Raw genomic sequence first — 27,470 nt, forward strand, 5'->3', positions numbered from 1 at the left:
GAAAGGCTTAGGAATTAGAGGCACCAAGTACTATAGAATTTGGAGTGAGGCAGAGCTCTAAAGGAGGGATAGCTGTGTGAATAGCTGTATAAGGAGTAGTTTGACATCCACCATCCCCACTTCTATTGAGGAAAGCCAGATTCCTGCAGGAAACAGGTTAAATTGATTCAGAGCATCTCCAGAACTGGGACACTTACTCCAAAGGAAGGTAGACATTACATGGGCCACCAAAAGGAATGATAAAGTTAATGTCTTTATACTTAATAATGAGAGTCCCAGTCTCCTTCCCCTAACATGATTCCTAGAATAGAGACAGCCAGGATTATGACTCCCAAGGCGACTGGAGTATTCTTCTGTGAAAAAAAAGTGTACCCCAAGAGGCAAGATCTACATATATTGAGAAACAACCCCAGCTGGATAGCCAATTTCCCTACGCTGAAGCCCATTGGCCAACAAACATGTGATGTACATACAACTTCAAATCTGTTGTTTAGAGCTTCAATATTTTTTTAATCTTTTTCAATGTTTATTAATTTTTGAGAGGGAGAGAGAGAGAAACAGAGCTTGAGCAGGGGAGGGTCAGAGAGAGAGGGAGACAAAGAATCTGAAGCAGGCTCCAGGCTCTAAGCTGTCAGCACAGAGCCGGACGTGGGGCTCAAACACATGAAGCAAGATCATGACCTGAGATGAAGTCAGACACTCGACCGACTGAGCCACCCAGGCGCCCCAAGCATGTTTGTAAAATATAAAAATTTAAGTATCACTGCTTTTAAAAATAATTATAAAAGTCATTGCTTATTAAGAGTTTTGAAGACACAGTCAATAAAGAAACAAGGGCCCTGAATGATACATTGGATCAGATGGACTTGACAGATATATTTAGAACTCTGCATCCCAAAGCAACAGAATATACTTTCTTCTCGAGTGCACATGGAACATTCTCCGAGATAGATCATATACTGGGTCACAAAACAGCCCTTCATAAGTATACAAGAATTGAAATTATACCATGCATACTTTCAGACCACAATGCTATGAAGCTTGAAATCAACCACAGGAAAAAGTCTGGAAAACCTCCAAAAGCATGGAGGTTAAAGAACACCCTACTAAAGAGTGAATGGGTCAACCAGGCAATTAGAGAAGAAATTAAAAAATATATGGAAACAAACGAAAATGAAAATACAACAATCCAGACGCTTTGGGATGCAGCAAAGGCAGTCCTGAGAGGAAAATACACTGCAATCCAGGCCTATCTCAAGAAACAAGAAAAATCCCAAATACAAAATCTAACAGCACACCTAAAGGAAATAGAAGCAGAACAGCAAAGACAGCCTAAACCCAGAAGAAGAAGAGAAATAATAAAGATCAGAGCAGAAATAAACAATATAAAATCTAAAAAAACTGTAGAGCAGATCAACGAAACCAAGAGTTGGTTTTTTGAAAAAATGAACAAAATTAACAAACCTCTAGCCAGGCTTCTCAAAAAGAAAAGGGAGATGACCCAAATAGATAAAATCATGAATGAAAATGGAATTATTACAACCAATCCCTCAGAGATACAAACAATTATCAGGGAATACTATGAAAAATTATATGCCAACAAATTGGACAACCTGGAAGAAATGGACAAATTCCTAAACACCCACACTCTTCCAAAACTCAATCAGGAGGAAATAGAAAGCTTGAACAGACCCATAACGAGCGAAGAAATTGAATCGGTTATCAAAAATCTCCCAAAAAATAAGAGTCCAGGACCAGATGGCTTCCCAGGGGAGTTCTACCAGACGTTTAAAGCAGAAATAATACCTATCCTTCTCAAGCTATTCCAAGAAATAGAAAGGGAAGGAAAACTTCCAGACTCATTCTATGAAGCCAGTATTACTTTGATTCCCAAACCAGACAGAGACCCAGTAAAAAAAGAGAACTACAGGCCAATATCCATGATGAATATGGATGCAAAAATTCTCAATAAGATACTAGCAAATCGAATTCAACAGCATATAAAAAGAATTATTCACCATGATCAAGTGGGATTCATTCCTGGGATGCAGGGCTGGTTCAACATTCGCAAATCAATCAATGTGATACATCACATTAATAAAAAAAAAGAGAAGAACCATATGATCCTGTCAATCAATGCAGAAAAGGCCTTTGACAAAATTCAGCACCGTTTCTTAATAAAAACCCTTGAGAAAGTCGGGATAGAAGGAACATACTTACACATCATAAAAGCCATTTATGAAAAGCCCACAGCTAACATCATCCTCAATGGGGAAAAACTGAGAGCTTTTTCCCTGAGATCAGGAACACAACAGGGATGCCCACTCTCACCGCTGTTGTTTAACATAGTGTTGGAAGTCCTATCATCAGCAATCAGACAACAAAAGGAAATCAAAGGCATCAAAATTGGCAAAGATGAAGTCAAGCTTTCCTTTTTGCAGATGACATGATACTGTACATGGAAAATCCGATAGACTCCACCAAAAGTCTGCTAGAACTGATACATGCATTCAGCAAAGTTGCAGGATACAAAATCAATGTACAGAAATCAGTTGCATTCTTATACACCAACAATGAAGCAACAGAAAGACAAATAAAGAAACTGATCCCATTCACAATTGCACCAAGAAGCATAAAATACCTAGGAATAAATCTAACCAAAGATGTAAAAGATCTGTATGCTGAAAACTATAGAAAGCTTATGCAGGTAATTGAAGAAGATATAAAGAAATGGAAAGACATTCCATGCTCATGGATTGGAAGAATAAATATTGTCAAAATGTCAATACTACTCAAAGCTATCTACACATTCAATGCAATCCCAATCAAAATTGCACCAGCATTCTTCTCGAAACTAGAACAAGCAATCCTAAAATTCATATGGAACCACAAAAGGCCCCGAATAGCCAAAGTAATTTTGAAGAAGAAGACCAAAGCAGGAGGCATCACAATCCCAGACTTTAGCCTCTACTACAAAGCTGTCATCATCAAGACAGCATGGTATTGGCACAAAAACAGACACATAGACCAATGGAATAGAATAGAAACCCCAGAACTAGACCCACAAACGTATGGACAACTCATCTTTGACAAAGCAGGAAAGAATATCCAATGGAAAAAAGACAGTCTCTTTAACAAATGGTGCTGGGAGAACTGGACAGCAACATGCAGAAGTTTGAAACTAGACCACTTTCTCACACCATTCACAAAAATAAACTCAAAATGGATAAAGGACCTGAATGTGAGACAGGAAACCATCAAAACCTTAGAGGAGAAAGCAGGAAAAGACCTCTCTGACCTCAGCCGTAGCAATCTCTTACTCGACACATCCCCAAACGCAAGGGAATTAAAAGCAAAAGTGAATTACTGGGACCTTATGAAGATAAAAAGCTTCTGCACAGCAAAGGAAACAACCAACAAAACTAAAAGGCAACCAACGGAATGGGAAAAGATATTTGCAAATGACATATCGCACAAAGGGCTAGTATCCAAACTCTATAAAGAGCTCACCAAACTCCACACCCGAAAAACAAATAACCCAGTGAAGAAATGGGCAGAAAACATGAATAGACACTTCTCTAAAGAAGACATCCGGATGGCCAACAGGCACATGAAAAGATGTTCAACGTCGCTCCTCATCAGGGAAATACAAATCAAAACCACACTCAGATATCACCTCACGCCAGTCAGAGTGGCCAAAATGAACAAATCAGGAGACTACAGATGCCGGAGAGGATGTGGAGAAACGGGAACCCTCTTGCACTGTTGGTGGGAATGCAAATTGGTGCAGCTGCTCTGGAAAGCAGTGTGGAGGTTCCTCAGAAAATTAAAAATAGACCTACCCTATGACCCAGCAATAGCACTGCTAGGAATTTACCCAAGGGATACAGGAGTACTGATGCATAGGGGCACTTGTATCCCAATGTTTATAGCAGCACTCTCAACAATAGCCAAATTATGGAAAGAGCCTAAATGTCCATCAACTGATGAATGGATAAAGAAAGTGTGGTTTATATATATAATGGAGTACTACATGGCAATGAGAAAGAACGAAATATGGCCGTTTGTAGCAACGTGGATGGAACTGGAGAGTGTGATGCTAAGTGAAATAAGCCATACAGAGAAAGACAGATACCATATGGTTTCACTCTTATGTGGATCCTGAGAAACTTAACAGAAACCCATGGGGGAGGGGAAGAAAAAAAAAAAAGAGGTTAGAGTGGGAGAGAGCCAAAGCATAAGAGACTCTTAAAAACTGAGAACAAACTGAGGGTTGATGGGGGTGGGAGGGAGGGGAGGGTGGGTGATGGGTATTGAGGAGGGCACCTTTTGGGATGAGCACTGGGTGTTGTATGGAAACCAATTTGACAATAAATTTCATATATTGAAAAAAAAGAGTTTTGAAGATCTGAAGTGCTCCTGGAATTCTAAAGGATAATGTGACATTCAGGAGAAGTAGAGATCTCTTTCCAAGAACTGCCACCATGTGGCAAATAAGGATCAAGAGGCTAGAAGTAGACACCATATCTTTGCTTAGAATTTGTTAAGAAGGCACCTAGCTTCATAACCAGATAAAGAGACTACCATACTCCTGTCAGAGTTTTCACCCAGTCTTGTTCCACTTGTTGGTTTTTAGGTGGCAAAAAGCAAGCATTCAAGTAGAAATGTGTTGTCTTTCCCCTGCAGTGTTTTGAACACAATGTTACCCATCATATGGCCCAAAGGAAGCCCTTTCTGGTGCTAAAGCCTACTTGGGTAGGAAGGCTGAGTTTGACACTGGCAGCTTGCCTGCTTTCTGAGAGCACAACCCAGGCGCCCCTAGAGCTTCATTCTTAAATATGGACAGCCAAGATCACCAGAGAATTAAGGAAAGCTTCCAACATGAAATAGAAAGACCAAAACAAAGAAGCATGAAAAATTAGAAGTGAAGAAAAACACAGAGAACAGGAAAAAAAAAAACTTCAAAGAAAGTACAATGAATACCTGCCAAGAAATAAGACAAAATACTATATTTACAAAACAAAAGCAGGATGCCATGAAAATAGAATAATCAATCAACAAGGATCAACGCTTGGAAATTAATAGGTTGATAGCAAAAGTTTTTTTTTTTTTAATCAGCAAAAGAGAACGCAAAGTTGAGGCACTCTTTTAAGAAGAATAACTAATAACAAAACAATGGATGATACAAGAGAAATAATCAGACAATTAAAAAATCAACCCAGACAATCTTATAAATAACTAATAGTGTTTCCAGAGAGAACAAAGACAATGTTGTTAAGGAAATTATCAAATAAAGAATATACAAAAATTTCTCATGTGGAATGAGATTTAAAGGCCCCACAATAGATATTGCATAATATATGTCAAAGATCCAAATATCATCATGAAATTTTATAACATCAGGAATAAAGAGATAATCTTTAAAGCTTCTGGGTGAGATGGGGAGGAGCGAAAACAGGTTGCATCAAAGATTCAGTAATAACAATGGCATTGGAGTTGTCAATGCCAACAACGGAAATTAGAAGACAAAGTGCCATGTCTTTAAAGTGCTAAGGGATAATGATTTATTTTATTTTATTTATTTATTTAAAGTAATCTCTACATCCAATGAGAGGCTCAAACTCATGACCCCAAGATCAAGAGTCACATGCTCCTCCAACTGAGCCAGCCAGGCACCCCAGGGAAAATGATTTTTTTAACCTAGATTTATATACTCAAACTATCAATTAATAATGAGGTTGGAATAATGACTTTCAGGCATGCAAAATTTCAAAAATTTACCTTCTGTGTACCTTCCTCACTAGAGAATGTGCTCCACCAAAACAAGAGAGTAAACAACAAAAAAAAAGGGAGTCCCGAGATTCATGAAATAGTGGTGCAGTACAGAAAAAAAGGAGAAAGGGACCTTCCAGGGTGATGAAAAGGGAGATCTTAGCATAATAGTTGTGCAGAAGTTTTAGGGAGCAGTAAGTTTAGATCAGAACAGGAAGACAGAGAGCCTCAGAAAAAACAAATGAAATTGATAAGGGGTTTTACGATGTATAAAATTTGTTCTGCAAGAATTCTACAGCTTTATCAGCCAGTGTGGAAAGACTTCGAAATTCAAATTAAGGTAAACAAATTTAAGAATAAAGCAATTATTAACCCCAGTAAAAATCAAAAGTTACATGTGAAATGAATGATTACCTAGTATACTACATGGATCAGCAATGAATGATACTTTGATAGGTATAATATTAGAAATACCAAATATGAATTTAACTAAAAATTGTGACAGAATTATATTGAAAGTTCGAAGGAGGGTAAGGAAGTATATAAGAGCTAAAAATCCTCAACTGTAACAGAAAGTCAACAACCCAGAGGTAAATACCAGAATAAAGAGCTAAAAGACAAGAAAGTGGTTGTTCCTGATGAAAGGTGGGAGGGAGGCCTAGGGACTGCTTCGTTGTTGACACAAACTTTTTAGGATTTCTTGACCTTTAAAACTATGTGCACATACCACTTTGACAGTCTTTGTTTTTACTTTTTAAAGAAGTAAGGGCATAAATTAAAGAGATTGCAAACCTGCTATAGGCAATATAGCCCATCCATAGAAATTTCAATTCCACTGTAAGTTATTGGCAAGAGAGAAATAAAGCCATGTTTTTCATATACTTGTTTATTCATTTCCTGTCTCTTTCACAAGAATTTAAGCCCCCTAAGATCAGGAACAAGTGATGGGCTAGTAAATGTTTAACTCTATGAGAAGGAAAAAAATACTCTTGTATCATTTACTGATTTCTGTGGTGTAAATATTCCCAGTGCCTGATTTCTAGCTATCAACATGATGTCACTAAACAGAGAATTGGGAAAAGATGCACAAAGTCAGCTTTTGTAAACGGGCTCCAACACACCACGAACAAAAATCTTGCTTACTATTCTATCTGGAGTTCAACATAGTGCATGACATGGCAGGTGCCCAGTAAATAATTGTTGATCTGTTGAGTGAACACAGGAAAAATAACAGGAGCCAGGGACAAGCAAGCAATGAACTACATAATTTGATCTAAGAAAATTGAAAGCAAAAATCATCTCGAAAGCTGAGAATATTGAGAAGGAGCTCAAGTCAGATTATAACTTGGATAATAAATCACCATGAATTAATAAGGTCATTCTGGCCCCAGGGAAGAAAAAGTGGAAAGGAAGGTAGTTGTGAGCCAGACATTTAGATAGTTACTTTACAAGTGTGACTTTGTTTAATCTTTGCAATAATCTTAGAAGATGTAGATCACTAACCCATTTTACAGATGGGAAAACTGAGACTCAAAAAAGTGTAAGTAATTTGCCCAAGGACACACAGCTAGCAGGAATGAGAGCTGAGATTCAAACCCATGTTTGTCTAACTTCTTATCATATGCTCTTTCTGCTATACCAGCTGCCTTCAAAAATTTAGGAAAATAATTTAAGGAAGAGGTTTTGTTTATCAGAAATGTGAAGATATTGGCTCATCCTTCTATCAATCTTTGGTTATGAAGGTATAGCATAGGCACCTGCAAAGTGGGGGTGGAAACGCATCCAAAACAATCTGTTTGATAAGATCTAGATTCAAAACAAGCTGTTTTATAAGATCTAGATTCGTTGTTTTAGCTCTCTTCATTTTCTTGTGTAAAGCAGAGTAGAGGCTGCCTAGCAACCAAGATAATGGTGTCTCTTTTTTTGCCTTAATTATCTTATGCTTTCCACAAGCTCAAAGATATTGGATCAAATATTAAGAGAAGAAGATCTGAGTTTTTGTAACAAAATATCTGTTCATATACATGTACAATGCACACACACACACATACACACACACACCTTTCGCCTTCCCTCAATTTTGTGATTAAATTAAAAAGACAGTCTGTATCTATGTGGTGCTATACCATTGGCTAAAAAGTGTAAAAATTCACCATTTCAGGGCACCTGGGTGGCTCAGTCGGTTAAGCATCTGACTTTGGCTTAGGTCATGATCTCATAGTTCTTGAGTTCAAGCCCCACGTTGGGGTCTGTGCTGACAGCTCGGAGCCTGGAGCCTGCTTCAGATTCTGTGTCTCCCTCTCTCTGCCCCTCACTTGCTCTCTCTTTCTCTCTCTCTTCTCTCTCAAAAATATCAGTCAGAGAAAGAAAAATATCATATGGCTTCACTCATATGAGGATTTTAAGAAACAAAACAGATGAACATAAGGGAAGGGATACAAAAATAATATAAAAACGGGGAGGGGGACAAAATATAAGAGACTCTTAAATATGGAGAACAAACACAGGGTTACTGGAGGGGTTGTGGGTGGGGGGATGGGCTAAATAGGTAAGGGGCATTAAGGAATCTACTCCTGAAATCATTGTTGCACTATATGCTAACTAACTTGTATGTAAATTTTAAAAAAATAAAATTTTTAAAAAATGGGAATAAATAAATAAATAAATAAATAAATAAAACATTTTTAAAAATTAAGAAAAAAATTCACCATCTCTTTGCTTGTTGATAAATATACCAAACAAATGGTTTAGACAACCATTCTTAGCAATTTGAGGGATTCTTGCAATTCTTGACCAAACTGACCATTTGTTTTTAAATACATGTGTCTCCTAAAAGAAATATTTATTATAAACTTATCAGTAGCAATAAAGTTGAAAATCAGTACTGTTAATATCTCCACTACTTTTTTTTATTAGAACAAAAATTGGCAACATCTTTGTTATCAATACTTAAACTAAACCTAAATTTTATCTAAATCATTTGTTCAGAGAGACAAGCAGCCCACAGGATAAAGAAAAGGGGTGGATAAAAAGGAGAATATCATGGAGAATGTGAGTGTTAGACACAATCAAATGCCTACCTGACAGCCTTCTTCCCTGCTAACAGAATCTCCATTCTGTTCACATTTTTCTCGCAGCCATAGGGTCAATCATGATGGTCTTGTTCCTCTTTCTAAATAATTGACTTAGGTATGCATATGAGGCACGAATATGATCAGGAAGGTATGGAGAGAAGTCTGCATGAGGAGCTTCTGGGAAAGATTTCCTCACTCTTAGAAAGAGGCACAAGAAAGTAACATTCCCCATTTTTATCTGTAGACAGTTCCACCTATAATAAGTGATGTCTGGAACTGTGGCAGCCATCATGGGACCATGAGACCAACCAAATCATGATGTCAAGATAGCACTCTATGGCTCATAAAGAGGAAGGATGAGTAGAGACTGGTTCATTGATAACATCATTGAGCTGATGAATTAACTGACTCTTGATCTCCCATAGCTTCAAATTTTGAAACAATATATTACTGGCCATTTTGTGTTGAACAGTCTATTTCTTGCAGCCAGAGGCTTTGTAACTGATACAGTATGCTAGCTGATGCTAGAACTTTTAATCCTACTTATGTTTTCTTCTAAATACTTCTGAAAATAACTACCTTCTCTTACATCTGGCCTCCAACCTATAACAACCCCCTCTGTATTTTTTCAAATCTCAGTGATAGCTTTGGCCTCCCCATCTTCTCATATTCCTTGTCTTCTTTGTATATTTCTTCTCTGTTTTTGTCTTTGCTCCCCATTCCTTTATCTTTCTTCCCCTGTCCACTTCCTTTTTTTTTTTTGAGATTTTAAGTTTATTTATTTATTTTGAGAGAGAGATCACACACAAGCAGTGGAGGGGCCAAGAGAGGGGGGGGGGGAGAGAGAGAGAGAGAGAGAGAGAGAGAGAGAGAGAGAGAATCTCAAGCAGACTCTGTGCTGTCAGAACCCAACGAGGGGCTTGAATTCACGAACCATGAGATCATGACCTGAGCCAAAACCAAGAGTCGGATGCTTAACTGACTGAGCCACCCAGGCACCCCAGTCCCCTCTCCACTTCTTTACCTTCTTCTAGCTCTTAAGTGTTTGTGATTTGAACATGAAATATGTTTATACATATATTCATTTATACATGTGTAAATATTATGTCTTGCATATTAGAAAGGAGGAATTATTCCCCACTCCAAATAATTCCTTTCATACAGAGATAGCTCTGCTAGAAAAAAAAAACAAGACAAAACAAAAAACAAAAAAATACCTGACCTCTCTTTAACCCTTACTCATTCCTTCCCACAAAGGAGGAGTGACTTAATCTGACTGGCTAATTTGAAAGGAGAACTAAGCATGTGTAGCCCAGCCTGTCCTAATTTCTTTCTCTTGGGAGCCAGCTACCTATAGGAAACACTCCACCATGCTCCTCTAGGCTGTACATTTTACAGAAAGCATGCCCTCGTGGTGCAGGAATATGTGGTGGTCCTGCAATGCTGGTGACTAGATGGAAAAGTCTGAGTAATCCTCAGATTCTGTATTGGGAAGCTCAAATTCTTCCAAGGAGACAGAAGCCATATTCTCAAATACCAGTTCTATCAGTAATAAACTTAATACAGTCTCATTATACCAGCTGTCTTGTCTTACTTTGAATAGATTCAAAACTATTCAAAATAGTTGAACTTGGGTCAGAAATAAGACTTCTTCTCTCTAGCCCCCTTGAACAGCACTAGTATATATGAAAGCTTTGTTTCCCTGTTTTGAAGTATATTTTCTTTATTCTTCATAGTTGCATGCTGTCATTGTGGGCGGTGTGACAATAAAAAATATTCTCCAGCATTGTGTCTTTGTTTTATAAATGTTTTCTGCAAACAAAAGATGTTTTTAATTTGCGTGTGGCTGCTTGTTCTTGATGGAGCTTCCTATGGGATAGAGGCTCTTGATAGAAACAATATTTACCTTCCCGATTTTTGAGGGCCTCTGCTTATGATAACTTGTGAATCTGCACTTACTTGATCTGAGTCCAGCTTCTCAGGAACTTCACGTGTAGCTGCTGCCTCAGTATAGGCTTGGTAGAAGGTCTTTTCTTGGGACTCCACTGTAATGGTCAACACAGCATCATAGGCTTCCCGGAGTTTTGGGTTGTTCCTCAGGACCTGGTAGGGTGTATGCTTATAAGGTAAACTGTAGAGCAGGGCATCATAAGGAACAAAGACATAGGTTCCATCAGTCATTTTCAGATCATGAGCCCATTCCAAGAGATGCATCTGAGTCTCTCCCCCAATCAAGGCCGAATGCATACACATGATGATTACTGAAACCAACAAAGCAGGGAGGTTATGGCAGTAATAGGTTAGTAAAATACACTTCCAAAAACCACAGACCAGGGGAAATAAATAAATGTGTTACAACCAATTGCTAAATTATTTTTATCGTATGCCGCTAAGATGATCAAGATGTTGAAGCCCTGAGCTAAGGTTTTGTTCAGGGACTCTGGATTAGGCATAGGGACAATACAGATATGTCTACAGCCTGCAGAGCCCAATACTAGACAGGAACAAGAACAACTATAGCAAATGAGAGGTAGCATAATGAAGAGGCTATGGGATTGGAAGACTCAGGCTTATGCCTTAACATCACTAGTTATTGTTAGCTGTCTACCCTTAGCTAAATCGCTTTACCTCTCTCCCTGCCTCATTTATAAAATGGAGATCAAAAATATGAACTTTATGGGGTGGTAGTGATGATTGAAGGAGCAATTCGTATAATGGGCTTGGCACATGACACTCAAAAAATCGCAGCTATTATTATACCTAAGAATAAGAAGGCTAGAGGGAGAGGATAGGAGAGACTCTCATAGCCACTGTTGCTGTTTATTGCCCAGCTCTGGCAAACATACATTCCAATAGATTTTGCACAACTGTTTCCACCCTTACCATGGCCAGTGTAGGCAGTGAATGGCACTAACTCACACTCTCCTGTAAATGATAATAATATTGTGGGTGATAGGCTCAAGTTTTAAAAATCTAACTTCCCTATAATTGGAATTACTTTGCACTCTTCTTTAATTCTCCCCTGACTTATGAAGCTATGTTGTTTGGCAGAGCTATGCTAGAATAGAGTGGATTAGAGGCGGCCACGGTTGAAGAATGGCAAGCAAGATCATGAGACTGAAAGCCTTCTATCCAATTTCGCCCTTGGCATGCTAAATGAGTTTAGTTTAAGCCCACTTGTGCTTCAATGCGCACATCTTTAAAATGCAGAGTCCAAAGCATTTCACAGGTGCGTTGAGTAGTTTAATTAGATAATGCCTGGCAAGTATTCAGAGCTCTTTGCAGAAAGGCCAAGGTCCTATTGCTATTGGTAAATATTAATTATACGTGCTTACACGGAACCTTTAATCTCAGGAACTGAGTATGCTTAACTACATTCAGTGACTGGTTTTTTGGCATTTATATATTTCATCATCTATTTTCAGAAATCTTTTTTACACTGGTTAAATACCCCCAGAAATTTTCCCGTTTGACCTACAGCTGATACCTTTCAGTGTTTTAAGGTGTAACTAGCAAGTTATGAAGATGATTTAAATCACACACACGCCCACACAAACACACAGAGTAACCTGAGTTTTCAAGTGACCATTAGTTCCCTCAATATAATGGCCCTAAGAGGTTTTACGTGTATTATGATGCTCACATCTTCCTTCCAATACTCTGGGATATCTTTGGAGCGAGTTCATGAGCCACGCTAGGAATTCAGCCTCCTTCGTTCATAACCACATGTTGCATAATGGGGAAATGGAGTGCGAGAGAGGCTTGACAAGGCAAGAGCTGGATTTAGAAGGACAAACTAGAACCAAAGACATCTAACTCCCTAAATTTGGCTACACCATTGAATGTGAATCCGTTTGGTCAGATTAGTCCACTAACAAGCCCATTGAGGGGGGAAGATGAGTTAAGTGAGGCCCTTTAAGTAGTTGGCCAGTTCATCCACCAGTATCCTTAGCAAGTTACTCAGTATTGGCATCTTTCTTCTACAAAAACAGAGATTAGGTGACTTGGCCAAGATTACCCAAAAGAGATAAAATTTCATTTCTGTATTTCAAAGAATATTAACATTACTTCACTAGATGGAATGTGTTAAATGGAATTAAGTGACTTGTTTTGGTTGAAATACAGCAAATACTATAGCCAACACTACGTGCACTGGGTGCTGTGGTGTACCACCCAGATGCACCCTTCATGACTCAAGCACTGGTTCTCCTAGCTGCTGGTGGTGGGGGTTAGAAGATGATAGCTAACATCTCTCTGAGAATTGCCCTCAGCTGATGAGAGACACCTCTCACAAGGTCACACCTTCTCAGAAGTGTGCTAGAGCTGGCTTGTGCTAGTTCCCAAGAGCCTGTGGTTAAATTTTGGGGGGTTTTGTGCACCAGTTAGTTTCAGACTGGTAGCTTGAAATTGAGAGATTATGGAAATCAGTCCATGGAAATCAGCAAATGTTACCAATCAGGACTATTTTCCCCCTGACAAGCTGGCTGTCAAACTATTATTATCACATTGTACCCCTCTCTCTGCACCAGCCTGTATCCAATGACTGGTCAACATGGGGGCATAGAGGCTAAGACTCCCTCCTCATCTCAATTCTGGACAACTCTGAAGGGCCATCCCAGCTCCAGAGTTCCCACTGGGACTGGCTGAGGCCTTTGTTGTGATGACATGACCATTTGGTTCCTCTCTCTGCCTCATTCTACTGCTTTCTCTTCCTCACAAATGTTGTTCTTGAAAGCATTCCCACAATAAGCTTCCTCCACACAAATCTCCATCTGACAGAATTTTTTTCCAGGACACTGACTTGTCACACTGGTGGAGAGCCCCATCGTACTCTGAACTGACTTCTATCATGGCACTTACAAGATTTATTGCCCTTATTTATTTATGTCAACCTCTACTATGAAACTGTGAGCTCCTTGAGGTCAAGGACTGTGTCTTATTTATCTCTGTATCCCAGTACATATGATGAACCCAGAGAACATTGTTTAAATAAACGCCTGAAAAATTCAGAAAGGTTGTACCCTTGGATATCATTTGTGGGTTCCTTGAGGTGTGAGGCATGGACATATTTGGATTGTTAGTATGGAGGAAGGATTTGAAGTGATATTTGCTGGGCAGATAAATTCTACCATACTTGTCCTTAATGCTTAGAGTCATTAACTATGCTCAAGACCTTACCCTCTACCTTAATCTCTTGTTGTGATTTTTTTTCCATAGGCACACTAAGGACACTTCAGACAAAGAGTCAGAATTTTTATAGCTGTAAAGACTCTTTGAGACCTACTACTTCCTCTTATTCCCCCATTATTTTCCAGAGGAGAAAATGGAAGCCTTGAGAAGGTATGATCACAGGCTCCTCCATTTGTTGCATGGCAAGACCTTGCCATTGAACATGACTAAAGTAGAAAGCATCAATACTGAATTCAAACAACAGCAATTTAATTTAATGGATTGAGTGCTTTGTGAAAGGGATTTGTGGATGCATCTGTTCTACATGATGGTTTTACTAAATAGTTTTATTATCTCAAAATTACATTCATTAAAATGGGGTTTTACCTGTAAGTTGTCAGGAAATGATTAGTAGACAGAAACCTTAAATCCCAGACAAGGCCTGGGTCAATGAGTGATCACTGAATAATGCTAATTTGTAAGTTTCCATCCTGATTGTTAACAGTTAGCCACTCGATAGCCAACACAAGGACCAGGAGATACATCCACCTGAGATACCATCTCACTAGGATATGATCTTAGCACTTTCTCTGAGCTTCCTGAGCCCCACTCAAGCCATCTAGCAGCTATGGGACCCCTGTGTGGCTCAACTGGTTAAGCATCCAACTCTTGATTTTGGGTCAGGTCCTGATCTCACGATTTGTGAGATCAAGCCCTGCATCGATCGGGCTGTGCACTGACAGCGTGGAGCCTGCATGAGATTTTCTCTCTCCCTCTCTCTCTGCCCCTCCTTCCCCCGGTGTGCACATGCGCTTGCTCTCTCTCTCTCTCTCTCCCTCTCTGTCTTTCTCCCTGTCAAAATAAATAAACATTTTTTAGAAAGACATCCAGCAGCTATGTCTTCATATGGTAGTATCCATTATGGCAGGCTGTCCAGGATCAATCATCTCTTTCACCTTCAACACTAGCAGAAAGAAACGTTATGAAACTCCAGGAAAAGCCAATTACTAAGTTGCTCAACTCCTCCTTTTGAGGAAGGAAATTGAAATTCTCATATTGAAATATTCTGTATGATATTTCCTTGGGATAGAGGATCTGTGTTTCTGAAAAGGCAACTTTCACTTTTTTTGTTTCTCACAGATTACTGGCTATAGAGTCCTTAGTGGAGGAAACTGGACGCACTCTCATACCTTGTGAAATGGAAATGGTTCTACTAGCTAGTGCTGAAGAAGTCCTTAGGAATCATATTCACATTGTGACCCTGCAGTATTGCTCCCAATCCACAGAAACACCCCACCAGTTCAACGGTTCTTTATCTTCATTTTAGTCCTTTTGTGACATTTCCCATTACTGACATTTTAACCTATTTCGTTTTAACAAATGTTGAGAGAGGGGGAAGCATGCTCTGCGATTTATCCCAAGTCTCACATTCCCCCAGGAGTCAGCCATCTGGCCATACAGTGAAAGAAGTACATTCAGACCCTCTTCCTCTCCGCTTTCTTCCAAGGCCAGTCTATAAAATGGATCCATAAGAAGAGCGTAGGAGGCTCTGGAATCTGCAGGTTTCCCAGTTCTGCCCCCCCACCCAATGTGATTCAGTGCAGGAGGCCTTGAAAGCACAACTTAAGAACACTGCACTAGGCAATGTGTGACCGTTTGTATCAGCTGAGGACACCCACCCACACGCATTTTTGTCTCTAAGTCCACAGACCACCACTTAAGTACCTGCCACCAGTGTTGAACCGGTGCAAGAAGCTCTGCATGATGGGAGACACATATTACCTTTAATGGCCATTCCACCCACATCAGATCATGTTTTCTCATACCCAATAAAACCCTGCACATTGTTGCACAGCTTGAGATAAGTTGTTAATATTTTCCCACACCTTGCAACATATGTTTTCTGCAACGTTTTCAAACTGCTGTCCAGATAAGGCCTCTTAAATGTTGGAAACCTCTTTACAGATTTCTTCTTGCGCTGGGTCTTCAATCATTTTATCTGATATTGGGCCCATTCATGAAAGCAAGTTGTCCTTTTACCATTTACATTTACTTACATTTATCTATACCAAATCCTATACCAAATTCCCTAACAACAGTAAGGTTCTTGGCCATAGTATTATCAGCATCACTGTTGTTATTAGTGTAGGAAAATCAGGCCAACACCTGCTACCTTGAGGCACTTTAAGGAATTTCATCAGTGAGCCCAAAAATTAAGAAAGAAAAATGGAAGAGCTGAATTATACACCCTCCATGGCACCCAGGATCTCAAGTGAGTATGCTTTGGGGACATACCTCAAGGAGACAGGACACAATATATTGTAAGTCTTTCATGAGACCTGTGTTTCTCAAAGAATGATCCCTGGACCAACAGCACTAGTACCACTGTGAACTGGCTAAAAATGCAAATTCTGGGGACCTTCCCGAGCTCTCCTTCCTGAATCAGCAACTCTGGAGAAGGAATCCTGCAATCCATGTTTTAATAAGCCCTCCAGGGGATTCTGGTAAACACCAAGGTTTGAGAGGCCTGCTTTGGACCAACCTGCTTGTATATGGCCTGGCTTTCCCATTCACTAGCTGTGTGACATTAGGCAAGTTACTTAACCTCTTTTGTCCTCTGAAGACTCATCCATAAAGTGTGTTCAATAATAGCCTTACTATATAGGGATGTTGCAAGAATTGAACGAGATGGTCTACACAAAGCTCTTACAAAATGACTAGCACACAAGAAACTCTCAGTAAATATTAACTATTATCCATGTTGCTATTCTTTTTTTGTCTTTTTTATGTACAATAATCTTCAATAGATGGGAAGAGGCTAGCCAGATCCCTGGCAGTAACACAGTAACAAGGTATTTAATTTTGGACAAAAAAGGGAAGACCACTCGGTGTCCTATTTACTAAATATCATATTGTAATGAAGCATTCCCAGTTTGAAAGGCTTTAAAGGAATCCCCAAGGGCTTGACAACCTGGTAAGCCTAAATTGAAAGGATTTCACAATCAGCCAGGCATTGATAGGCAAAAAGGTGAGGAGAGGAGAGGAGGGCTTGAAATAGCCATTTGAAAAGTTCTGTAAAGAGCTTTTTAGCGGGGCCTCCTGCTAGCCTTTGTGAGAATTAGCAAAAGCACCTCTTCTGGGAAATTGCCATCCAACAGGTGCTGTGCCCAGTGAGTGGACGCTCTTTTATGCCATTGGATCAAAACTTCCACCAGGGCTCGTGGTTTCAGTAGAGAAGGAACTGGATTTGGGCCCTCATGCCCACTCAGCTAGATCTTCTTGTGCAGGGCACAACCTACCTAACCGCGTACAGAAGCCCTGACTGTAAATCGAGGCCTTAGTCTTTGATTACGATCGATCTCTCCTATTTGACTTCATCAGAAACAAAGGTCATTGGTAATTGCTTTTGAAGCTTAAAGGAAATGAGCTGAGAATCTGGGAGAGGCTGAATCCCCCCTTCCCTGGGCCTTCATTTACCCCATTCTTTGTTGTTAATAATGCCTACACCTACCTACTTGTTATGTGAGACCCACAGGTGTTGTAAAACTTGAAAGGAAATACCTATCTTCTGGGTAATCCTGAGGATGGAATGAGATCATCTATATGCAAATACCTTGTAAACTGTAGAGAGCTGTTCACATGTAAAGTGATATTATGGTTGCTTTCATTGTCTCTACGGCAGCATCTAATACCCCTGCTGTTTCCCCTCCAAAGGCCCCGCAGCTTTCATTATTGTTATCATCTTTACTAGTAAATTTTATCATTGTCTCAGTCTTGTGTAAGCACAATTTAGACCTGTTTCTGAGAAAGACATTTCTTCTGACTCCAGTAAGGTGCCAGCAATACTTTTTAATTGGAAACATAAATTTACAAAAAACGAGAAGTGACACACCAGCCAGTAGTAGACTAGCTTTCTCTCCCCTTCCCCCCCCCCCCACCGCAGCACAATTCCTCACTACCACCCCCACATGGGGTTGTGGTCATTGTTACTGTGAGCAGATCGGAGAAAACCCACCTCTCAACTATTTTTTTTTTTATCCCTGCCACCGTATTTTGTACATCACAAAAGGTCCTCTTCTGAAGGTTCACTTGAGGGTCCACAGTGTAAGAAGTAGCCTCGTGTCCAACAGAATAGGGAAGAGGCTCAGCTGAGGTCACACAAGAAAGCTCACTGCCTTTCCAATCAAGACGGATCACAGCTACAAATACTTTAGCAGTCTCAGTCCGACCAGATGAGAGGGGCTAGAGAATCAGCCAGAGATTTGATCTGGTGTATTCTGTGCTTGGTGTGCTGTAAACTTCCTCACTGCCCTGCTGTCCCAGTCCATACTCACTGGCCTCTGGCTTGGTTTCTCACCAGATCTCCCACTTTTTTTGAGAGAGAGAGAGAGAAAGAGAGAGGGCATAAGTGAGAGAGGGCAGAGAGAGAGAGACAATCCCACGCAGGGCAGAGAAAGAGAGAAGTGTGGCTCACCCGGACCCCGTGCTCACCCAATGTGGGACTCAAACTCACAAATTGTGAGATCATGACCTGAGCCGAAGTCAGATGCTTAACGACTGAGCCACCCAGGTGCCCCAGCTCTCCCACTTTCTGATGGGACGGGAGAGGTGCCCTGTACCCCAGGCAGCTTGCTTCAAGTCCTGATAGTCCATTTATGTTCATACCCTGGATCCTGCTTCCAATGTTTCTGCTGGCTGAAACACTTCTCTCACCAGGCAACAAGCCTACCTTACTTTGAGTCACTGCCCTTCTGCAACTCCTGCTGTCATACCCAACCCACTGCTGTGGCATGCCTCAGATGCCAACAGCTGGCTATACCCAACGTGAGTGCCACACACATCTTTGAATACTCCACACTGTCAGAGGTCATATGCAGCAGGCTCAGTTGCCGTGCCCTCCTCCCCCACTCGCATTCGGTCTCTTGTCACTGAGGTCCCAGCATGCCCCCTCTGAGTCTGCCCATGTTTTGCCAGAAACCAGAAACAAAATCCTGCAGTGCAGAGCTTTGTCTTTGCTCCCTTTTATCTCCCTTTCTGAGTCCCTACTTCACTTCCTGTTGCTGTCCTGTCAGCCCAGGGCGGGCCTCTGCTCCACAACCACAAACCTTCCTCTCTAGGTTTCCCTGCCCACCACCCCCCCAACCCAGCAATCTTAAAATTTCCATTCCTTCAGTAGGCTGATCCATACTGTTACAAAGAAAACAATCCGATTAAACAAAGTTATATTAGGACAAAAATGACTGGCAATCTAAAGTAAGGAACATTTATTTGCATTTTCATTAACTTAAAGCAGGTGGTTCTTAACCCTGGCTGCATTTTCCATGCATCTGGGAAGCTACTGAAAATGCCTTTACTGGTGCCCCACTGCAGACCACCAGAACCTCTGGAGGTGGCTTTCTGGCACCAGTCATTTTGAAAAGACATCCAGGTAATTCTGGTGTGCAGTCAGAGTAAGAACCATCGACCTAAAGGAACACATCTCGAATAGCAGGGCAAGATGATGTACATTTGCTACCTCTCCACCTCAAAGGACTTGTGGGTGGTGAGTGAGCACTCAGTCCTAACTTCTCTCAGTCTGACAGCCTGAAGAGCTTTAGCGCCTGGATTTATTTAACATTTAATGGTAGAGGCCAAAATGTCATTTCAAAGAGCATACTATTTAGAAATGGGTGGGATGTGAAACACTCATGGAATGTAAACTTGCAGGAGACACTGGGCTTCGTGAAGATTTGTAGCATATTATGAAGTTATGATACTAAATATGTCAGCCTGTTACTGGCATGACTCCTCCCTGGAAATGGTTTTAGATCTTTAAAAAATAACTCTGTGCTCTGCTTTGAAAGTATCAAGCTCTATTATGAAGTAATCGGAGCCACGCTGATTGCTTAACATTATAGGATCCTGTACAAGGGAGCTGGAGACAAACTACTGTAGTTCCTGGAACGAAAACTTGCCCCTATCTTCCCATAATGATCATAATTACGGTCCAATCCGGGGGGGACACTTGGAACTTAAAATGGGCTTCTGTTTACAGGCCGGGCTAAGCTGGACCATTGTCTAACAAACCCATTGTTATGGTAAGGAAATGCCTGGGACTAGGACTAATCCTAGCAGTAATCAATTTAACAAGTAGTTGCTGAACTGTCCAGTCTAAAGTGGCGGAGTGGCCGCAATAGAGAAATGAGCAGTGTTCCCACAAATTGCTGCCACTTTCCAGAGAAAGGTAAAGTGGAGATTGGCAAGTTGGAATAGAAGAGCGCCTGGCTGGCTCTGTCAGTGGAGCATGCGACTCTTGATCTGGGGGTTGTGTGCTTGAGCCACACACAGGTCGGGTGTAGAGATTACTTAAAAATAAAATCTTCAAGGGGCGCCTAGGTGGCTCAGTCGGTTAAGCGTCCGACTTTGGCTCAGGTCATGATCTCAGGGCTCCTTAGTTCAAGCCCTGCATTGGGGCTCCGTGCTGACAGCTCACAGCTGGGAACCTGGAGCCTGTTTCAGATTCTGTCTCTGTCTCTCTGCCCCTCCAGTGCTCTCTCTCTCTCTCAAATATAAATAAGCATTAAAAAAATAAAATAATCTGCAAAAAAAGTTGGAATAGAAAATATCAAAATCAAGTGTCACAAGGGCTTGCCATCAGTATCAGTAAGAGACATCTGATTCAAGAGGACTAGGAAGGACTCCTCTTCCCCCAAATCTACCCAACTCGCTCTGCTGATGGCAGCTTCACTGGGTCATTCCTTTGCTTGACACTTTGTCCATTACCTCTGCAAGAATCACCTTTGAACATAAACCTTCTCTTGGAAGAGGAAAGGTGAAAATGTAGGCAGTCTCCTCATTTTAATATGTTTCTATTTATCAGCTAGGTCCCTCCAAATCAGCTAGTTGTGTGCTGCAAAGAGATAAGCCCTGGGTTTTTTTTGGGGGGGGGGGGGAAGCAGAGGATAGAAGGAAGATGCATATGTGAAATGTGATGAAATAGGTAACAAGATCAGACAAAAATGGAGCCAAAAGAGCAACCCTCTGGCTGATCTGAAACTACTGGGGTTCTAAGGGCATAGAGGGTGTGCAGCTACAGTCACTCTTACAGTCTTCCCCCTACCCAGGTGCTGAGAGTAGGCACTGGAACCCAAGGGCATCTTAACCACCAAGTTCTCTGCACCTTTATTTACTTCATAAGATGGACTCTGTTGAAGCGGGACGGCCTTTGAGCCTGAGTGTGAGTAAAAGAGGGCAAATGCATGAAAAACTGGGGAGTGATGTGCTATCCCGGTGTGCGAGGGTAGGAAACCTTTTGGAGATTGTCGTATTTTTTTTCCTGGAGCCACGTTTAAACGTCAGCCGGGAGAAAGCACTCACTGCGAATTCTGTCAGCCTGGCGAATCTGCTGGAGAGCTTCCCGAATGCTTTGGCTGTCTCGTCCTGTGCTCAGGACGACCCCTACAGGTAGGCCCCGGCTCTGAAGAGCACTTGCGACTCGATTGGCTGTGTGCACCCAAACGTCTTCATCTGAGGAAATGACTCCAGCGTGAGCCAACTGGAAATATTTCATGACGGTTACCAGCACACGGATGGGAGAAGGGAGTGTCCGAGAAAAGGTCGGATAGCTATTTTTATTGTCTAATTCATAATTCACACAGGCCCAAGAGAAAATCCCTTTGTCCCAGCTGTTTCCCAAGAGTGAGGCTGCCTCGCAGTAGCCGGGATTGGCAGGTCCAATAAATCCTGAGGCCATCTGGCGGTGAGAAATGAAACTGGCAAGGGCTCCGGAAGTCTGGCAGTCTTCATTGAGAATCACGTATTCAAAAGAGTAACCCAGGTTAAATGATGGGTCCCTGTTGATCCGCTCAGTGGCTAATCGAGCAGCAACCTCAGGCAGAGCTTTTGAGAACAACGGATCACAAGCCCAAGGGCCCACCACCCCTATCTTGTAAGGGGGTGCACACACCTGTTGCAGGATGGACGTGAGGGCCAGGAGGCACACACACCGCAGGAGCTTGAAAGCTACAAGGCCATGGTGTCTTCGCTGTCTTCTGGGAGCTGCAAACCAGAGCATAAGGTGAAAGAAAGGCCAAGGTCCCAAGAACATAGCCGTCCCGCTTCTAGCAAGCTAGTGAAGAGATGTTGGGAGGTTAGTCTGCTTTCCTGAGATGCACAGTGGTGTTCCCAAATGCCTGTCAATCAGAAAAAAAATTATTGCATTATTCCTAAAGCTTCTGGAAATATTTGTTATAAAAGAATGGCAAAGGAATGGCCGTCCCCAAACTGAAAGCTTCTTTCCCCTACCCTGACCCAAACTCTTCTTCCAATACATCCTATATTCCTTATCTCAGTAGATGGCACCTCCATCCACTGTTTGCCCACTTGCTCCAATCAGAAACCTGGTAATCAGCTGTTATTCTTTCTTCTTCTCTGTCCTCATATTCAATCTATCACCGAGTCCCATTGATTGAATTTCAGCAATAGCTGCCCACCTCACAGTGTTGCAAGGATTGATTACATGGATTAACATCCAGCAAGTGCCTATAACAGGGTCTGGCATGTGGTTAGCATTATATTAGTGATATTATTACCATTATTATAGGTTTAAATATGCCCATTTTTCTCCATCGTACTGCCTCTTGGAGAGAGACACAGAGGTAAACAAATAATGGCAACACAGAGTAAAAAAAAAAAAGTATGATTGGAGTAGTTCAGCAGGGGAAGATAGAGAGGATCATCCTCCAAACTCAGATTTCATGGGAGGTGAGGAGGGAGGAGAACGGACTGTGTCTCTAACTCAAGTATTAAAAGAAAAGTTAGCCAGGTAAATAGGGTTATGAGGGAGTTGGTGCTAAGTGCCTTCCAGGCAGGAGGAACAACGTACAGTAAGACCCAGAGGTTTTTTCTTTTTTAATGTTGTTCAAGAAAAGGATATGTTAGATTCTCAGAATTCTAAGGCATTTGTTCTGCTTAGATCTATGATATCAGCCAAGGCAAGAGCCAGATCACCAACAGTCCTATATGCCATTCATAGGTTTTTAGATTTAATCCTGTAGACAATAGTTTCAATCAGAGAAACTGTATAATCAGATTTCCATTTTTATTTTTTTATTTTATTTTTTTTAATTTTTTTTAACGTTTATTTTACTTTTGAGACAGAGACAGAGCATGAACGGGGGAGGGTCAGAGAGAGAGGGAGACACAGAATTGGAAGCAGGCTACAGGCTCTGAGCCATCAGCCCAGAGCCCGACGCGAGGCTTGAACTCACAGACTGCAAGATCGTGACCTGGGCTGAAGTCGGATGCTCAACCGACTGAGCCACCCAGGCGCCCCCAGATTTCCATTTTTAAAAGATTGCTCAAGTAGCCGTGTGGTGAGCAGGTTGGAAGGGGGTAAGACTGGAAGCAGGGAAACCAGGTTGGAAGCTGTTGTAGTAATTCCACCTGAGAAATGATGATAGACCAAGAGAGTGGTTGTGAAGTTGTAGAAGAATGGAGATGAAATCCACCAAGCTTTAAAAAAAAATATCAAAGAGATTAAGAAAGTAGAGCCAACAACAACTTGGTGACTGACAAGATGGAGAAGGTAAGGAAAAAAAGGACTCCAAGATGATTTTGAGGCTTTCAGACCTAGGCAACTGGTTGGAAAATGATGTAAGTCTCTTGAGATAGGGAACACGGAAGGAAGGGGTGGGCAATATAATGCATTCTATTAGACATGTTGAACTGGCAACGCCTGTAGAATATACAAGTGGCAATAACCAGTGGACAATTTGATACACTGGATCTCATAACAGAAAGCTGAGCTAAAGATATAAATTTGAGTGTAATCAATTGATACAGGATAATTGAAGATACGTGGAAGACTGACAAAAGAGAATTGTGAAGTAACGAAAGAAGACAGAGGACAAAACCCTGAAAATCCACTTCACTTAAAGGTCAGGCAGAGGGAAAGGAGGTCATAATGAAAACTTACATGAGAGGTCCAGAGAAACAGCAAAATCCAAGAGATGGCATGATATCTTACAATCCAAGGAAGATGAAGCTTTGAGGATGAAATGTGTTTATCACATCTCACACTCCACTGAGAAGTCAAGTAAGCTAAACAGAGAAAAGAATCTGCCCATTGGGTTTGGACCCAGAGTAAAGCTGCAAGTTAAGGGACTACAGTGAGTCAAACATGAATGGGAACTATTGAAATGGAGTCAGTAAATGTAGAGAACTCTCAAGATGATGCATGCAAAGCCTTTCTCCATCTAGCCCTTGCCTTTATACCCCCATGTCCCACTATTTTCACCTGATGCTATAGTAAATTTCTTGCAGTTCTACAGACTTATATCACATAGCCTATCAAGCATAGGATTTGGAAAATGCCATTCCTTCTGCCTGGAATTCCTTCCTCCCACACTCTACTTCTGGCTTCTGATGAACTTTACCTTCAAGACCCAATTGAAGTGTTCCCTACTCTGTGCAGTCTTGATTAACACCCTCAGACCGAGTTTATTGGTTTTTCCATCTGTGTCTCATATTCATACTTCTACCCATTAGAGAAGGTGTCACTCTGATTTATAAACTGTCCCTATTTGGGGTCTATATTGTGACACAGATATTGTTCGATATCTCTTATATTTATAGGACCCCATACTTTCAACCACAAGGGATAAGCAACAATGAAAGCAACTCCATATGGAAAACAGAGCCCACTGGATTGGGAGTTCCTATAGGTCTTCTTCATAGTTCTAATTCCTAAGCAAGTTCCCAGCATAGTAGCTATGAGGTAAATGTTTGTGAAATGAATTAATAAAACATTAAGGTTGATCCAAGGTCAGAAATAACCTCAGCAGCCATAAGAAGAATGATTTGCTTGGGGGAGATATTAATGAGGAAATTTCTTAGCAAATTTTAATTCCATCCAAAGATCAAAACAATGGCATGGCTTTCTTCAGGGCTGATAATCAGTGCTGGTGTGTACCAGTCAAGCTCAACTGGTTGCTTGTTACCAGCAACAATTCTGCCTGTGCCAGGCCTGTTGGTTATGATTCTTGAGTCTCATTCCTAATTTTATGAGAAAGCCTGACTCCATAAGAGACTGTCAGGGACACACTTGCAGGATCTTAAAGACCTACTGCAATAGTATACCCAAAAATTTGTAAACAGGTGAAAGTGCGTTAAAATGAGAGTCAAGAAAGACTTAGGAAGGAAATGTCTCCCCAAACACCATGAGCCAGAGATGAAAGGCATATATGATGGAGAGGCAAAACTTCCAACTTTGCTTCCAGGGTGGTGGAAAGGTTCTGGGCTGATTATATCCATAAGGACCTCAAATCTATTCCTAGACCTTCAAAATAATCTAGCCCAATCTCCATCCCCCCAAACAGATTTATTCTGTGTGCTGACTATGTGGAAGGCATGAGGGTGAGATTCACAATGGATAGGGTATGAAATGTAGACTTGGCCTTCAAAGAGCTCCCAGCCTGGCATGTCAAGCTGGGCTCTACTGTTCCCACCTTCCCTCAACTCCAATCTTTTATCTATCATGGCAAACCTTGGGAGCCAGGGCACTCTCTGGATAGCATGGGAGATGTTGCTATTTCTTGTCTGTATTGTGACAAGGATATTGAACTAGATGGTATCTTTGTCCTTAGAGGACCTCACTCTTTCAACCACTAGGAGTGGACAACAGAGAATGTAACTCTATATGGGGAAGAGAGTCCTGTTCACAGCAACAGAGCAACGAGGCCCAACCAACTGCCTCTTCTTCCCCAGACACACCCAGTTTGGTGAGTTCTCTCCCAGAAGTGGTACCTTTGAGCCAGAAATTAGCAATTGGATAGCAAAGTCTAAGATTTACTGAGTTCTTGCTATGTATCCAGCACTGGGCTAAACTCATATATTATCTTATTGTAAAAACTCAATCAAAAAAAAAAATTCAGCCCTTTGAGGCAGGTATGATGATTGCATTTACAGATGATGAGAAAGAGGCTCAGAAATGGTAACTTTCCTGAGGGCACACCGCTGTAGAATGGGGATTTGCAACCCAGTTGATTAAGCACTACAGTAGAGAGACTGTTGACAGCCCCTCATCTGTGAAATCACTGAGACCACTATTATTATACCTTCTATGCTACCCATACTGAGTTTGAATAATTCCTTTGTGGTGTTAAAAAATTCCCTTAGTCCCCCATTACATAATGAGGGGCAGAGGCAGAGTAAACTGGAAAGAGAAAACACATTCATTATCCAGCCAGAAGGAATTTACCTATACTGTTCAAGCCCAGTCTTGGGACAGCTCTCTTACCCCTCAGTCAGGGTTCAGTGTTGCACCATTGGGGGTGGAGGGCACCGGCCACACTGTATTGTATATATAGCTAATCTTAGTGTTTGAGAATGGAGGTCTTGGGAGTACAACCTTTGGAATGTTAGTTCTGATTCTCAATTTCCTCATCTGGAAAATGGAGGTAAATTTAATTTAATGCTTTTGAAGTAAAGGATTAAATAAGGTAGAATGCTGAGCACACAATTGTCTTTCTTTTTTAAAATTATTTTTGAGAGAGAGAGTGCAAGCAGGGGAGGGGCAGAGAGAGGGGGACAGAGGATCTGAAGTAGGCTCCAGGCTATGAGCTGACAGCAGCGAGCCTGATGCGGGTTGAGACCCGCATCAGGCTCTTGAACTCACTAACTGTGAGATCATGACCTGAGCCAAACTCGGACACTCAACTGACCAAGCCACCCAGGCGCCCCCACAATTGTCTTTCAATACATACTAGTTCTTCCTTGCTGTTTAAAGACAGGACTGCACTGGGAATCAGAAGGCCTGGGTCCTGACCCCAGTTCTGCTACTGACTTGCCATGTGATATTGAACATATCATTCCTCCTTTCTAGATCTCTCTTTTTTCCCCTCAGCTGGACTAGAGGATCTGCAAGTCCCTTTCTTCTTAGATATACACTGATCCTGGGACTCTGTACTTCCAGGCAGTGACTTTATTAAACCTCTGCACTGTTAACCTGCTTTCTGAATTCACTCAACATTCTCTAGCCTTTGCTGTACTAATTAGTTTTTTACTAGTGTCATATTCCCACAAGTGGTTTGTACTTACTTCTATCTGGAAGATCCAGTTCCTGATTGTTTTATAACTCTGGTCTAGAATCCTCTATCAAAATACCTACAATATGAAGTGTGACTGCCCCCCCCCAATGTTGGAGTTATGCTACACTGAAAATCTGGGTTCCTAAAGCCATTCATTATCTTATTGTCATTATTAACAAGTATACATCACGAACCTGGTTTGTGCCAAGCCTGAAACCACAAAATTGGGAAAATATATGGCCTGAAATTTCACCAAGAAATGCAACTGGGTGGGGGGCGCCTGGGTGGCTCAGTCGGTTGAGTGTCCAACTTCAGCTCAGGTCATGATCTCACGGTTTGTGAGTTTGAGCCCTGCGTCAGGCTCTGTGCTGACAGCTCAAAGCCTAAA

The 27,470-nt window shown here is 41.3% G+C and overlaps 1 protein-coding gene across 1 annotated transcript in view; it reads right to left on the minus strand.

The window, feature by feature from the left end:
• Nucleotides 1–22,101, minus strand: part of GUCY2F (guanylate cyclase 2F, retinal) — a 95,871-nt gene extending 73,770 nt beyond the window's left edge. Inside the window, exons 1-2 of the mRNA XM_007091050.2 lie at nucleotides 21,372–22,101; nucleotides 10,806–11,107 (exon numbers count right to left, since the gene is read on the minus strand). Coding sequence (XP_007091112.1) covers nucleotides 10,806–11,107; nucleotides 21,372–22,101 — 1,032 coding nt within the window. The remainder of the gene's footprint in view (nucleotides 1–10,805; nucleotides 11,108–21,371) is intronic.
• Nucleotides 22,102–27,470: the final 5,369 nt, after the last annotated feature.

The sequence above is a fragment of the Panthera tigris genome, chromosome X (assembly GCF_018350195.1).
Source record: "Panthera tigris isolate Pti1 chromosome X, P.tigris_Pti1_mat1.1, whole genome shotgun sequence".
In the NCBI taxonomy this organism is placed as follows: Eukaryota; Metazoa; Chordata; class Mammalia; order Carnivora; family Felidae; genus Panthera; species Panthera tigris.